We start from the raw sequence: 14,527 nt of genomic DNA on the forward strand, positions 1-14,527 counted from the left end.
ATTACATGGATCATCAATGTTTACAGGAGCGCATTCAACATTCAAGTCTTCATTTAGATTGACATCCCTCGAACTTTCATTACTACTCTCATTGACACATTGATAGGCTTCCTCACCCCCCAAATCCTTACATTCTTCTTCTACTTGTTCTTCATTCACCAAGTTTTCAGCGACATCAATCACCAAATTTTCGCGTTCTTCGACTGAACTTTGTACATTTTCGTTGCTTGAAAAGAACTTTTTAATAGCCCCTTTTTGAGAATTTATTAATGCTTCAGTCTTTTGCTTCTTTATTCTTTTCTGATGACCAGATAGTTGACGTTTAGGCATGATGCACCTAGGTAAGAATTAAAAAAAGAGGCTTATAACATTATTATTAATGATGCACTAACCGATAATCAGATAAATCAGATATTTTTAAATTTAAGCACACCAACTAATGTCAACTAAATCAGCACAAATCTAAGCACCACCAGCCAGGGCTCTGCATTTAACAACACAAATCTAAGCACCACCAGCCAGGACTCTGCATTTAACAACATACGTACAATTCTAAGCACCACCAACCAGGGCTCTGCATAAGAAGAGAATACTTACCGATTTGAAGTCTCGCAAGTCGCAAGCAAATGGGAGAGAGATACTCTAAGACTCCGCAATGTGTAGTATATTAGTATATACTGGTCCTGCATTTCAATTTCCAATAAGCTTAAACATAAATCAAGTGGAGAATAAAAAAAAAGGCCCTAATATGACTATCACTACTCAATTGAACTTAGAAATAAAAAAAAAAAGCATATAAAATTATTAATTAAAGAAAGTCTCACTTCTCATAAGCAATATTAAAAAAGCCCTAACAAATTTTATGTGGTCCTGCGGTCCTGCCTATAAAATTAAAAAAAGCCGAACTTTCGAAGAACTACGATTCATCGATGGCGAGAGGCCCAAGAATATACCGCTTAAATGCTTAAACTTATGTGGTCCTGCCGTCCTGATTTGGCGGTGTAAATTTTTTCAAAAGTCCTAACAAATTTTAAAACCCCTAATCTCAATCTCTCTCTTCCTATCTAGCGTGACCTTTTGTCCAATTTGTGACGGCATAAACTCATCAGCATAAACTCAGCATAAATAAAAATGCTTATTTATCAGAAGTTTCCTGACTTTCAAAGATCATTAGCCCCTTTTGTCTTTAAGAGAAGGGAATTGTTTTCAAGGTTCCCAAAACGAATTGTTTTAAGCACTAACCGATAATCAGATATTTTTAAATTTAAGCACACCAACTAATGTCAACTAAATCAGCACAAATCTAAGCACCACCAGCCAGGGCTCTGCATTTAACAACACAAATTTAAGCACCACCAGCCAGGGCTCTGCATTTAACAACATACGTACAAATTTAAGCACCACCAACCAGGGCAAGAGAATACTTACCGATTTGAAGCCTCGCAAGTCGCAAGCGAATGGGACTCTAAGACTCCGCAATGTATATTATACTAGTAGTATATACTGGTCCTGCATTTCAATTTCCAATAATCTTAAACACAAATCAAGTGGAGAATAAAAAAAGCCCTAATATCACTATTACTAATCAACTAAACTTAATTAAAGAGATTCTCACTTCTCAATGTTCTCATAAGCAATATTAAATTACAAACTTCATTACTTCAACAGTTCAACACAAAGTGGCAGCCGGCAGTGCCCTTCGGGCTTCGAACCTTCCCAGAATCCCAGTTCAAATTAGTTGATTAGTGTTAGTATATTACATTACAAACTTCAAAGAGAGTGAGAGACCTATTAACTATTGTCTATTGAGTATTGACTACTATAATACTATTGAAAGTTTGAAACTTGAAACTGAAAGCACCGCTGCACCGATCGGAAAAAAAATTACCTCGAGCTCGAATCTCGAACACAGACACAGACTCAAGGCCAGCCCAAAATCCCAGTTCGGCAGCTCCCCCTTCGGTCTTCGGTCCTTCGTTTGGTGAAAATCTCGAACACAGAGAAGTAGAGAACTAGAGAAGGGTGGGAATCGATCGTCCGTTTCAGTCTTTCAGATCAATTTCAGCTTCCCCTCTTTTTTTTCTTCGTTAATTTTTTGTTTTGTTTTGGGTGAGAGTGAGCCGGTGAAATGTTTGAGAGGAAGGGTTTCAATTAAAGACCATGTAGATCACTTATTTACAAAAATGCCACCGAGCATTTTTTGGGCTTTGACTGGATCTATGGGCCACAGCCAGATTTTAATTGGAATGGGCCTCTTTTTTCCATTCTATCGGGCCAAAAAGACTTCTAGTCAAGCCCAAATATAAAAATTAGTGGAGTGCCCCTAAAATTTGGCCTTTTTGGGATGCCCAAGGCCCAGGCCTTTTGGGCCTTGGGGTTGGGCCGGCCCTGTAGACAACATGGACTACGTAAACTCAGTGCATGATTGTACAGCTTGAGATCCCAGAGACTGTTGAGAATTATTATAGTGATTTCTTCTGAGTAGATTGATTGGCTGAAATTGACTAGGATGTTAGCTAACCCTAATATCTTGGGGTTGGGTACGGGATTCTATTTTCTCCATTGAGTCTTATTAAGGGTATCATGTCCTGTGATTCAATAAACTTAGATCCTTTCAAACTATTGTCTCTAAAATCAAATTTGGTTTACTTCTCCCCTTAATGCAACCTGCTACTGCGGCTTCTGATCTACAATAGACATTTTCAAACCACATTATCTATTCTCTCTCATCTTATGTTCAATTGGTCCTACGCCTACCATCCCACAAAGGATTTCTTAGTCGCCCAACGCTCCATAACATACAATATGGCTAGTCTGGTAGCGGTCGGCAAGTATTAAATGTTAGGGGATGCTATATTGCGCTTTTTGTTGGGGTCTTTGTAGAGGAAAATAACAATGATGACTCTATTGGAAGTAAAACTCTGGTTATGCTGGCTCCAATGCATGTTGTATCCTCAAACTTTGTAATCCATGGTTCCATCATTCTCTGGAAATACTGTTGCTTATTCACATGCAGAAAGAAATCCTCACAAATACTGAATGAATGTGATTAGAGCAATGCATGTGGAATACATATTTTGAATGCTTTTCTTGCTCTGGTAGTTGTGTAGTGAGTACTTTTGTCCAACAATTTTTTTACCAATGACTGATGAGTGAAGAATATGATTGTTTGTTCAGTGAAAGATTTTTGGCATGAAAGCCTTCTTGTTTCAGTACGAGAAATGTAATTCTTTGTGCCCTCCTTTCTTGTTTTGCTTATTCATCTAACTTTTCATGCTCTCTTTGGTTTACAGGATGGAAAGATATGCTCGCTGGAAGACAAACAGGTATAACATCTCCCATTCCTGATCTGAATTCATTTAAGGAAACATAGCGAGGCAAAGTTGCTATGAGTACTGTATCAATTTGAAATGCTATGATATGACTATAGAAAGTTTATGAACCCAGTGAGAAAGAGATTAAAAACCTTTAGTGTTCGTTTTAATTGGCTGCTTATTATTAGTTGCTCAGTATGGGGGTCTAGGCGTCTAGCTTTATGATCATTGTATACTTCCCGGATCTTGTAAAGAACATGAGAACATCTCATTCTTGTTTTGCGCCCAAAAATGTGATTTCTTCTAAGAAAGGTGTATTGGTGGTGGTTGAGTTATTGTGGTCTCTTTGCAGCACTGTTCAAAGTCCATCTCCATTAGGAAAAGGTGCATCAGTTTTGTTGCTAAAAAATGGGATAACCCTCCAATATGCTGTCAACTTTTTTCCTATTGATTAGGCCAGTTACCCAACAGACGGGAGGTTAGCAGTTAGACTCAGCTTAACAAAAAGCGGTGAACCCGCCTAAGACCATGCTGAAATGGTGATAGACCCAAAACCCCCTTCTACAACAACTCAACAAAAAGAAAATGCATGTTAGCCATAGGCCAATGGGATCAGTCATCCTCGTCGTCCTCATCATCATCGTCAGCTCTAGCCTTGGGTCCCACAACTAGCTACACCCGAAAGGAAGCATCGATCTCTCTAGGAATCGCTCTCAGTCTCAAAGGAAGACAAGCTCTTCTTTCTTTTTTCGTTTAGTGACAGTTCATCAAAACAATTGTCCAAGATTGCTAGATCGAGCACGCTACGCGCCTAGTCTTAAGTCCAAGAGCGGGTTGTATCCTCTTCAACATTTCGTGTAGCACCTGATTGTGGCGTGAGGTTTTGGGTTAGCCTCTTTGCAGATTGGCACAAAGAGGTTCATTAAATATGCGCATTAAATTTTGTTAAAAAATGCACCAATTTGTTCAAAAAAATGGACCAATGTAATTTTCGATAGAGTTGGTGAAAATTAGGTGTGAGGATTTGTTCAAAACAAGGTAGTAGTAGGCGAAAAAATGAAATGAAATTGGTTCATTTTGGGCCCTTAAAAGTAAGACACTAGGAGCAGAGCTGCTTGGTAGTAAAAAGAAGAAAGTTTGTGGCAGCCATGGATCGTTGTTTCTGGTGGGCGTTTTTGTTTCATATGCCAATGCATGCAACCTATGTCAGGACTTTTTCTTTTCAAATTTCTTTGTGGTTATCTACAAGTGAAAAAGGTATGATTGGTGAAACTATGTGCCAGGTATCTTCCTGGCTTTATAAGCATTTATTTGTTGCTGAATTTAATCAGATGGAGGCTAATTATGTGACAGTGATTCTACCGTCTAAGGAACTATCTTTAATAAGAAACTGCAGAACTTTGGGCCTCTGCCATATAAAGAGTAGAATATCCCAAAGGTTAGTCTGATTGATTGGTAGGTTTGCTCTCCACATATTTGATCAGAGTTTGATTCTTGAGATCAGGTCGCAAGAAAGTAATTTATTGTGAATTTTCTAATCTTGGTGTGGATGACCTGCCTTTGATCGGACTGGAGAGAAGATTACTTGAGATGTGCGCGAGTTGGCCCGGACACCCCTGACCGTCGAAAAATTACACTTATAAAGAGTAGATTGCAAGTGTTCTTCCTTTCAAGTTGACTCGAACTTCAAATTCAAAAGAAAGAGAAATTTATATTAGTCAAACTAACATGGTACTAGTGAATTATCTCTTTCACCATTGTAAAACAATATAAATCCAGTGCTTGGACTTTGATTGCTCAGAATTCATCAACGAAATTTGTTACCCTTTTTTTTGGCAAAGGCGCTGATCACTCTGATGAAGCCTTGAGGCATGTTTGGTTTCTGTTTTAAAAATCAATTCTACATAACGCTGTTTAAAATTCTTTTTGAAAACAAAGGCACTTATGTTTTCCAAATTTATTTCTCTCTCTCTCTCTCTCTCTCTCTCTCTCTCTCTCTCCAAGGAAAGGGTAACAATGTCTACTACACTAAACCAACTATTTGACCTTCAAGAACAGATTTGCTATGTGCAATGTGGTTATTGCACCACCATTTTACTAGTTACTATTTGACCTTCAAGAACAGATTTGTTTAGATTTCACTGTTTATGCAATATATCCGTCTAATCTCATCCCTATATCGTTCTTAATGTTGGTTTTTATTATTTTCTCTATTTTTTTTTTTGTTTCCAAATTGATCAGGTAAGTGTGCCATATGGGAGTTTGACAATGGTGGTTACAGTGAGATGCGGGCACTGCCTAGCCTCCTCTCTGTCAACATGTTGAAAGCCTCTTTCATCCCTCTCAATCTCTTTGCTTCTCTCACCCAAGATCATGAGGCATTTACTCAATACAATTACTACATTAATTAGCTTATCTACAGCTATCTGTTGTCAAATGGCTGAGAATAATAGAAGATTCTCGAATAAGGTTCTCCTCAGACCCTGCTTTCTGAATTATCATTTAGTTTCTCATTTGACGTTGAAAATTCTCCGTTTGGTTTTAATGTTGGTGCATTTGTTCTTCTTAATGTTGATTCATATGGTGGTCGTTAGGGGACAGTATTAGCCACCATTGCCGTGACAGTCGATTGTGTTTAGCCCTGTCTTATGTTTCCTTTCCCTGCTTGTATGAACCCAACTTTGGTCAACGACCATATGAGTTCAATATCTTTTTTCGGTTCATCTGTAACTTTCTATTGTCGAATTGAACTTGGTAATGAATCCTTCTGTTGAATTGATTGGTTTTCTTTAAATTCCTTGTGTTGTTGCTCAAGAATTTGGAAGTCCTGTTTTTCATCAGTTGGCCTGGCAGCGTCTACGTTGATGGAAAGTTTTTTGGCTTCACTCAGTGCTGTAATGATTCTCTAGGAACTTACTCATTGTTATATTACGGAGTTATAGTAGGTGGGGTCTGGGAAAGGGGGAGAGTGGCTTATGTTTGGAAGAGACGAAGAATACTGTAGAGTGGGACTTCGGGCATTTTTGAAATTTTGGGGTGGGGGTTTAGGTTTTGTTTTGTCTCAGTTACATCTAAATTACGATCCTCTAGATGAACTTACGGGGTTTTGCTAGGTTCCTGGTATTTCTAGGCTAGAGAAGTAGATAGTCCTGTTTTTCGTTGGGTTTTTCAAGGCATGTTTCTAAAGTATATTCTACAACTTTTTACTTTCTCAACTTGCGAATTTAGTTATCAATGGATACGTAGGTTCCCAGATAATACTACAGTAAGATACCAAAAACTGTCTTGAAACCCCAAGTTTAGCCACCTTAGCTTCATAATTAACTACGGTGATGCACAATGTTATGGGGTTAGCATGTGAAGTCAATATTGGCACGGTATGGCGACAAATTAATCCTGTCATGTCGCTAATTAGATTCATACAGCATGTGGCAAAGTTGATTAGTGTAATTTTAAATCGGCATGGCCTACCTCCGAAGACCAGTACCAGTAGTGGTCTTTAACAAGTTTAGCATGACAGCCTGTACGTAGTGTATCAGCGTAGCCTCTCTCAAATGTGCAACTTATGCGTTTGTGCAACTTATGCGGTTGAAAGGTCGAAACCGGACGCAAATGGTTGATAGAAATATTATTCAAGATATAAGCAAATTAATCAAAAGCCTTAGTCATACAATCACTGAATCCTCGAATCATCGGAAGAATTCTTAAATGAGACTACAAAACCAATTGTTACTTACTGGAGTATCTTTTAAACCGTAAACTTTTCATATCATGGATTTCCTCGATATGAATATAGGCAACTCCATTTTCATTAGTTTATTTTTTATCATCATTTTCATTAGTTGTTATTCCAGTCTTTTCTTCAACCTTCCATTTCAGTAGTGTAACAGGATAAATACGTAGACCTTGGTATTCGTACGTGAATGCAGGCTTGCTGTTCATTCTTATCATAATATCAATGCTTCGGTTGAAATAGAATCTATCCTTGTGGGTTCTAACTTTCTGTAGACGCCCTTGATAAAAAACTGGTACGAGCCTGGCCTGGTCTGAAACAAATTACTCCCACCATGTTGTCTAGCAATGGTTTATCCCTCAACTCAGAATGTGGCAGCTACATGTAGAGGATTTTTCGCTCACGGCGGAAGTCTATTTGGCACTTGTGCCAATTCCAAATGAAAAATAAAAATAGTAAAAAATAAACACGCCAATTTCAAATGTGGAAAAAAATAAACCCGGCAGTTGTGCTGTGATTATGAATTCATCGACGTGACTAAGATCGAAGTTTAGTTTCTATTTCAGGTCTTGTGTCAAAATAACGTGCCCTTAAGCCTGTGTCTGGATTATGATTTTCAGAGGGACTTTATTTGGGAGACAAGTAAATGGAGAAGGAAAAGAAGTAATCGAAGCTTTCTTCGGGGTTTCCCATCCTTTCTGGTAGATCTTTCTACTAATTCCTTATCCAAATTCAGACGAGAATGGATGGTCCAAACAGAAATATCCTCCTGGAGATGTTTATGAGTTCAAACAGCTGCTTGATACCCTATATGCCCCCCAAAATACTTGATGTTGTACTAGTACTATAATGAAGGAAATGGAGTAGTTGTGAATATTGCAAATCTATAATGAAGGAAATGGAGTTTGAATCTTATGAAGGGTAAGTGTGAATCATGTGATCAAGGTTTTTGAACTATCTTCAAGTTTTCCTAAAACTAGGCGTTCGGACCGGCTTGCTCGCACGCACCTTGTTTAATCATGAGAGACCAATTCCAGGCCCCATTTAAAGGCAGAGCAAAGCTCTAGATGCATTTTATGCAAAGGAGTTGATAGCACTTGAAATGTTTCAAACCTGGGAAATTAAGAAGGAGCATGCAAACCTTGACCACTAATCCAACCCCTTAGGCGATCTTCAATTTGAATTTGCATAAGTAAGTGAACCCTTAGCTTCATTACGTTGGGGTAGAAAATGAACTTATATCAAGTTTCAATTTCCGTAAAGGCGCAACCTTAGAGAGCATCTTCAACCCATGACTTCAAATTGGAGATGTCAATTTTTTTTTGAAGGCTTACGTGACATTTTGACATCTCCAATTTGACATCAAACCTTCCCTCTCCAACCCTTGCGTCAAACGGTTCTTTTTTAAAAACCAACGATAAATTTTTTTTTTTTTTTGAAGAAAATATAATTTGACATGAGGTGATGGTGATGTCAAATTTGGCAGCCATGAGGCTCCCTTCAAATCCACTTTAATTTTGCATAAGGAAAGGAAGCTTGGTTGGATAGGTTATAGCTGTCCAAAGGAGCCGTTACTTGCTCCACGTCACTTTTGATATCTCCCGTTGGAGATGCTTAGAGCTTGAGGTATTAAGTGGGTAGGGGCCAGGGGCTATGGTCCCTCCATGGTATAAATGAGTCCTAGTGGATCACATGTATAGCCAGAGCACAAGGTTACCTAAAATAGGCTGTTATTATGACTTACAATGAAGTCTTAACTGTTCTTGTTTAGACTAAAACAGCAATCAAAAACTAGTTCATTTCCATGCGATATTTGACTGGATACATGTTCTTAGCTGTCAATTTGGTTGGTGTGTGCTACTGGGACAGAAGGAGAATCCACAATATGAAGACATTACGCGGAGAGATGGTATTGCTCCATTAGATTATTGGGTCAGCTAGGGATCTGAAGATGCCACCTCACTGTCTTAGAGCATCTCCAACGGAGAGTCGAAGCCATATTTTTGGCTTCCGGACCGAAGTTTTCTCCTCCAACGGGAACAAATTTGGGAGCCAAAAAATGGCTTGGCCATTTCTTTGACCATGAAAATGAGCAAGGGCATTTCTTGCAAGGGTTGTGATCTAATGACTCTTGGGAGCAATTCGTGGATGTGATCCAACGACTGCTAGTGGTGGCGGCCATAGAACGGTTTTAGCACCATTGTAGCAAGCCAAAAAAATGGCCAGAACCATTGGAGATGATCTCACGTTTGAGCCAAATATTATTCTCGATGAATCAACTTTTTATTGCGAAAGTATCATAGAACTCTTATGCTTGAGTTGCGTATTACTGAAGGAAATGAAAAATACATTTACTTGTACATGATCATCTTCAAAAATAACCATACGAAAGTGAAGAGAAAGTACAAGGGTTATTTTGTTGGATTCTCATCAGCCAGGTACTGTACTGTTTGCATAATCGTAGCCTTTTCATATTCCTTAAAAGTCTGAAATTCCCAAAATGGTGGGGTGTGAGCATAACTTGGTAGCTCTAGCTAATTAATTTCTAAACTTTGGAGGAGAAAAAAGTAAAACTGCAAAATTAATAAAGGGGTCATGTGCATGCACGTGGGTGAGTGAAGGAGTACTTGGTTACAGCAGGTGAGTGGGTGTAGGGGGAATTAAGAGGACTAAATACAACACAGAAAGGGATGGTAAAATATAACATGAAACAAGAGAGCACAGAAAGCAGAGTGTACATCTCTTCCTTGTCAATTCAACCTCCTATCTTTCAACAAGAGACAAATTTCCAAGATGCCTTCTTAATTTCCCTCTGCACCAAGTCCTCTAGAAACTTCCCATGCCCCTCAAACATGGTAACTTAAACTCATTGCACTTCACTCTCCCAGCAGAGAGAGAGAGAGAGAGAGAGAGAGAGAGAGAGAGAGAGAGAGAGAGAGAGAGAGAGGGATTTAATAAGGAGAAAACAACACATGAAACCAAGAAGCAGTACTGCCGGTCAATTTATTTCAAGTCCCATAGAACTTTGGGCCTCTGCCATATAAAGAGTAGAATAGCCCAAAGGTTAGTCCGGTTGGTTGATTGGTGGATTTGCTCCCCACACAATAGATCAGAGTTCGATTATTGGGCTCAGGTCGCAAGAAAGTAATTTCTTGTGAATTTTCTAATCTTAGCTAGCGTGGATGGGCCTACCTTCGATCGGACTGAAGAAGGGATTAATTGAGATATGCATGAGTTGGTCCGGACACACCTGCCTGTCGAAAAAATACACTTAAGTTTAAGATTGCAAGTGGTCTTCAGTTCAAGTTGACTTGACCTTCAAATACAAAAGAAATGGAAATTCATATAGTCAAACTAATATGGTACTAGTGAATTATCTCTTTCTCCACTGTAAAACAATATTTATCCAGTGCTTGGACTTTGATTGCTCAGAATTCGTCAACGAAATTTGTTACCCTTATTTGGCAAAGGCGCAGATCACTCTGATAAAGCCTTGAGGCATGTTTGGTTACTGTTTTTAAGAATCAATTATACATAACACTGTTTAAAATTCTGTTTGAAAACAAAGAGACACTTAGGCTCTGTTTGTTTCGATGTAAAATGTTTTTTCAGAAAATTAAGTTCAAACTTTTATTTTTCGATGTTTGGTCGACACTTAAAAATATTTTCAGAAATCAACAAAATAGTGTAGAGGGAGGGGGGGCCTTAAACGTTGAAGATTTGAGAATATTGAAATTAAACGTGAGTTAGGACTGACGATCGATGAAACTGAGCAATGAGAATTGCAGTAGAAGGCAACATGTTCATTTCGGAAAATAACTTACGAAAGATTTGAGGGTAAGTCATTTTCATCCAATTGATGGAAAATATTTTACATGTAAAATATTTTTCTAATTTTTTACACAACCAAATACCGGAAAATAGATAAAACATTTTACCGGAAAATATTTTACGCCCAAACAAATGGAGCCTTATGTTTTCCAAAAAAAAAAAAAAACACTATTATTTTTTTCAGAATAATATAACTGGGATGATCTTTTCGCAAAAAAAAAAAAAAAGTTTTCAAAATTTATTTCTCTTTGGGGGCCTTAATAAGATTTCATTAGCTATAATATTTTACTCTGACTTAATAAAATTTCAATAACTGAATAGTGCCTTAATGATTAGTTCTTTTGTTCGAGACCAACAATCTTCTATATATATCTACCCTACCCTTCTACTACTGAGACTCCACAATCCACTCTCTCTCTGTGGCCAAGGAAAGGGAAACAATGTCTACTACACTAAACCAACTATTTGACCTTCAAGAACAGATTTGCTATGTGCAATGTGGTTATTGCACCACCATTTTACTAGTAATAATGCTCTTCAGCATTTCTTGATTTCACTGTTTATGCATTATATGCGTCTAATGACTAATCTCATCGCTTTGTCGTTTCTAATGTTTTGTTGTTATTCTTTAATTTCTCTCTCTTTGTTTCTTCAAATTGATCATCAGGTAAGTGTGCCATATGGGAGTCTGACAATGGTGGTTACAGTGAGATGCGGGCACTGCACTAGCCTCCTCTCTGTCAACATGTTGAAAGCCTCTTTCATCCCTCTCAATCTCTTTGCTTCTCTCACCCAAGATCATGATCAGGCATTTACTCAATACAATTACTACATTAGTTAGCTTATTTACATGTATATTATTCCTACTTACATAGCTCCAACTGATAAAAAAAAATTGCACACACACACTCTCTTTCTCTGCAGCCGAAACAAGAAGTTAGTCCTCGCAGAGAAGAAGCTGATGCTGATCAAAAGGCATTGGATATGCGGAGCCCATCGCTGGTCATCTCATCTGATGACGACGATGATGATGAGGAGGAGGATGATTTCATCCCGATGAATCACATTGTGAATAGGCGTACGTATTAAAGTCACTCATTTAGTTTCTTATTTGACGTTGAAAATTCTCACTTCGGTTTTAATGTTGGTATGATTCTTGATCAATTGTGCAGCACCAGAGAAGAGGCCACGGGCTCCATCAGCTTACAACAACTTCATCAAGTAAAGAAACTTCATTTATCCAAAAAAAAAAAGCTAGAGAAAGTCTGTGTGGACTGATATTGGCGCACAGATTTTGACACCGATATTGTGTCCGAAAATTTTGAATGCACATGGGGACTCAAAATAATATAACGACTCCACGTGCATCGGGCGATTCCGGAGACAATATATGTGTCCAGGTCTGTGCTCAAAATTCGACACATAGCATTGTTAAAAAAGAGAGAGTAATTAAACATGTATATTCCTATGAAGATAAAGTTTGAATTGTTAGTTCTAATGGAAAGTGTACAAAGCAGAGAAGAAATCAGAAGGCTGAAGGCTAAACATCCCAACATGACTCACAAGGAAGCCTTCAGTGCTGCTGCAAAAAATGTAAGTTATAAAAACAAAATCTAACATCTGAACTAATTAGTCAGAAGAAATTAATTAAAATTCACATTTCAAGGGGAAACTAATTAGTTGGAAATTTCTTTCAAACATGTTTGAACAATTCCAGTGGGCCCATTTCCCACCAATTCAGTACAAAAAACATGGAGAAATCAGCTGTGGCGAGGGAGCTGATCAGAGGAAGATGCGAAGCAGCTCAGATGTTGGAGAGATATGAGGTAATGATTCTGTAATAGTTATTGATTTGTTAAATTGTAATAAGTTGGTACCTAGCTATTTCTTAGCTGAAATTCAGTGTGATATTGATCAACAAAAACCATTTGAATGGGCCCCATAAGTGGGCGGTGGAGTCGATCCCCAAGAATTAAGCTAGTTGAAATGTGCGCACGTTTGCGTGACCGGACACCAGAATTATCAAAAAAACAAAAACAAAAAACCCATCTGAATTGATAGGTATACAGGGTACTCATCCCTTGGTCTGAAACCTTAAAACTGATCATGGAAATGAACATGTAGTTTGCATGCTTGCCTGTCCTTAATTTTGTGCAGCCTGAGCATTCTAATTGTAGGTTTGTTCTTTTTTTGATTGGTAAAAGAAAATTTATTAATCATAGGTTTGATCTTGTTAGATAATCACATGGCATGATGGCAAGGATTATTTAGAAACTTCGAATACATATGATCGATTGACCAAGTAAGGAACGTATGTTGAATCAAACACGACATCATCCTAAGCGCTCGATGTCTCAAGGCCGCTAACAGTAATATTTGATAGCTCAAGATTTAAGCTATATCAAAATCGGTATGGATTCTTGATCTCCCGTCCAAGTTTTGAACTTGACGGGAAAGTCCAAATGCGGACCACACATTGATATAAGCAATAGTTCGAATTTGCTGCACAGACTCTATAATTACTGGCAAATGTTTTTACTGAGCAAATCCGAACCATTGATCACATTAACAGATGATTTCAGATTTGGATTGTTCCGTCAAGTCCAAATTAAGGATCGAATTCCTATCAGAAATCTATTCGTGGCTTTATTTATATAGCTTGTCCCTTTATGAGAGTCGGAGTCAAATTTATGATGCCACCCTTATATGGTACTTGAACACATGGCTTTCTGGTTGGAAACAACTTATTAATCACAGGTGCAAGCAGAAGGCGGCAATGGTTTCCATGAAAGAAAAAGGCTTCGACCAAGCTAGGCATTTCATGATAAGGTCAAAATCACCATTTGAGTACTGCATGGATGCCAGATGATAGGAGCTGTTGTTTCTATTTTAGGTTAAGTTTAGGGTTACAATCAGTTTTCTTACTTTATAATTAGCACTTGTTGGAGTACTCGCAGTTAAAGGAAAAAAAAGTGTTGAAAAATCGACTACCGATGTAATTTGTCCAAAGACAACTGAAACGTTTCAGTTCAGCTAGCCCTTGCTATGCATGTTTCTAGCTATATCGAGTACTGCTATGTAAATTCGTAGAAATTTACAAACTTTTTCATACTCACAAAGTCGAAATGGAGTCAGAAAGGGTAGCCGAGGTGGTAAGGTGCTCCCTTAATCATGATAAGGTTCTAGGTTCAAGTCTCACCCTAAGGTCCTATTAATCAATCCCTTCCTCTTAGATTAGACTACAGATTTTTACACGTATACAGGAGGGGGCCGGGGGAAAAAAAAAAAACGCAAGAACTTATTGTGAATCCCGTCTATTTGAGATACCGAAATTTCACATTTTTTGTGCCAAAAAAAGTTTGTTACAGTAGTTTGTTTATTTATTTACCATTTTCCTAAACAGCTAGCCATACAAAGCTGTTCTTCTGAGTTGTTGGTGTGGGAATTGGGGGGTGAATGTTTAGTATCTTAAGGTAAACCTCTAGGAGTTGGCGTAGTATAGTGACCTCACAATTAGTGGCCTCAGCATCTCCAACGCTACTCTTTTTTTGCCTAGTAAAATTAAACTAAACAAAAGAAGAAGACAATATCTGCTATGCCTATTCGCTTCTGCCACTCTATCCAAATAATTTTGTTTGAATATCTACCC

At 38.1% G+C, this 14,527-nt stretch overlaps 1 protein-coding gene and 1 long non-coding RNA gene across 2 annotated transcripts; one reads left to right on the forward strand and one right to left on the reverse strand.

Moving 5' to 3' along the window:
* Nucleotides 1-162: 162 nt before the first annotated feature.
* Nucleotides 163-2,367, reverse strand: LOC131311093 (uncharacterized). The gene is made up of 3 exons (XR_009195401.1): nt 1,889-2,367; nt 1,429-1,509; nt 163-337 (listed from the first exon to the last, which is right to left on the reverse strand). It is a non-coding gene; the product is annotated as an uncharacterized LOC131311093 (long non-coding RNA).
* Nucleotides 2,368-11,277: 8,910 nt separating this feature from the next.
* Nucleotides 11,278-14,085, forward strand: LOC131311033 (axial regulator YABBY 4). Its single transcript, XM_058338348.1, has 8 exons — nt 11,278-11,402; nt 11,546-11,686; nt 11,803-11,956; nt 12,051-12,099; nt 12,396-12,471; nt 12,596-12,704; nt 13,636-13,793; nt 13,827-14,085. Exons 1-6 carry the CDS (start codon nt 11,319-11,321, stop codon nt 12,701-12,703), a joined length of 612 nt encoding a protein of 203 aa, XP_058194331.1. The 5' UTR covers nt 11,278-11,318; the 3' UTR covers nt 12,704; nt 13,636-13,793; nt 13,827-14,085.
* The last annotated feature ends 442 nt before the right edge of the window (nt 14,086-14,527 follow it).

The sequence above is a fragment of the Rhododendron vialii genome, chromosome 12a (assembly GCF_030253575.1).
Source record: "Rhododendron vialii isolate Sample 1 chromosome 12a, ASM3025357v1".
Taxonomy (NCBI): Eukaryota; Viridiplantae; Streptophyta; class Magnoliopsida; order Ericales; family Ericaceae; genus Rhododendron; species Rhododendron vialii.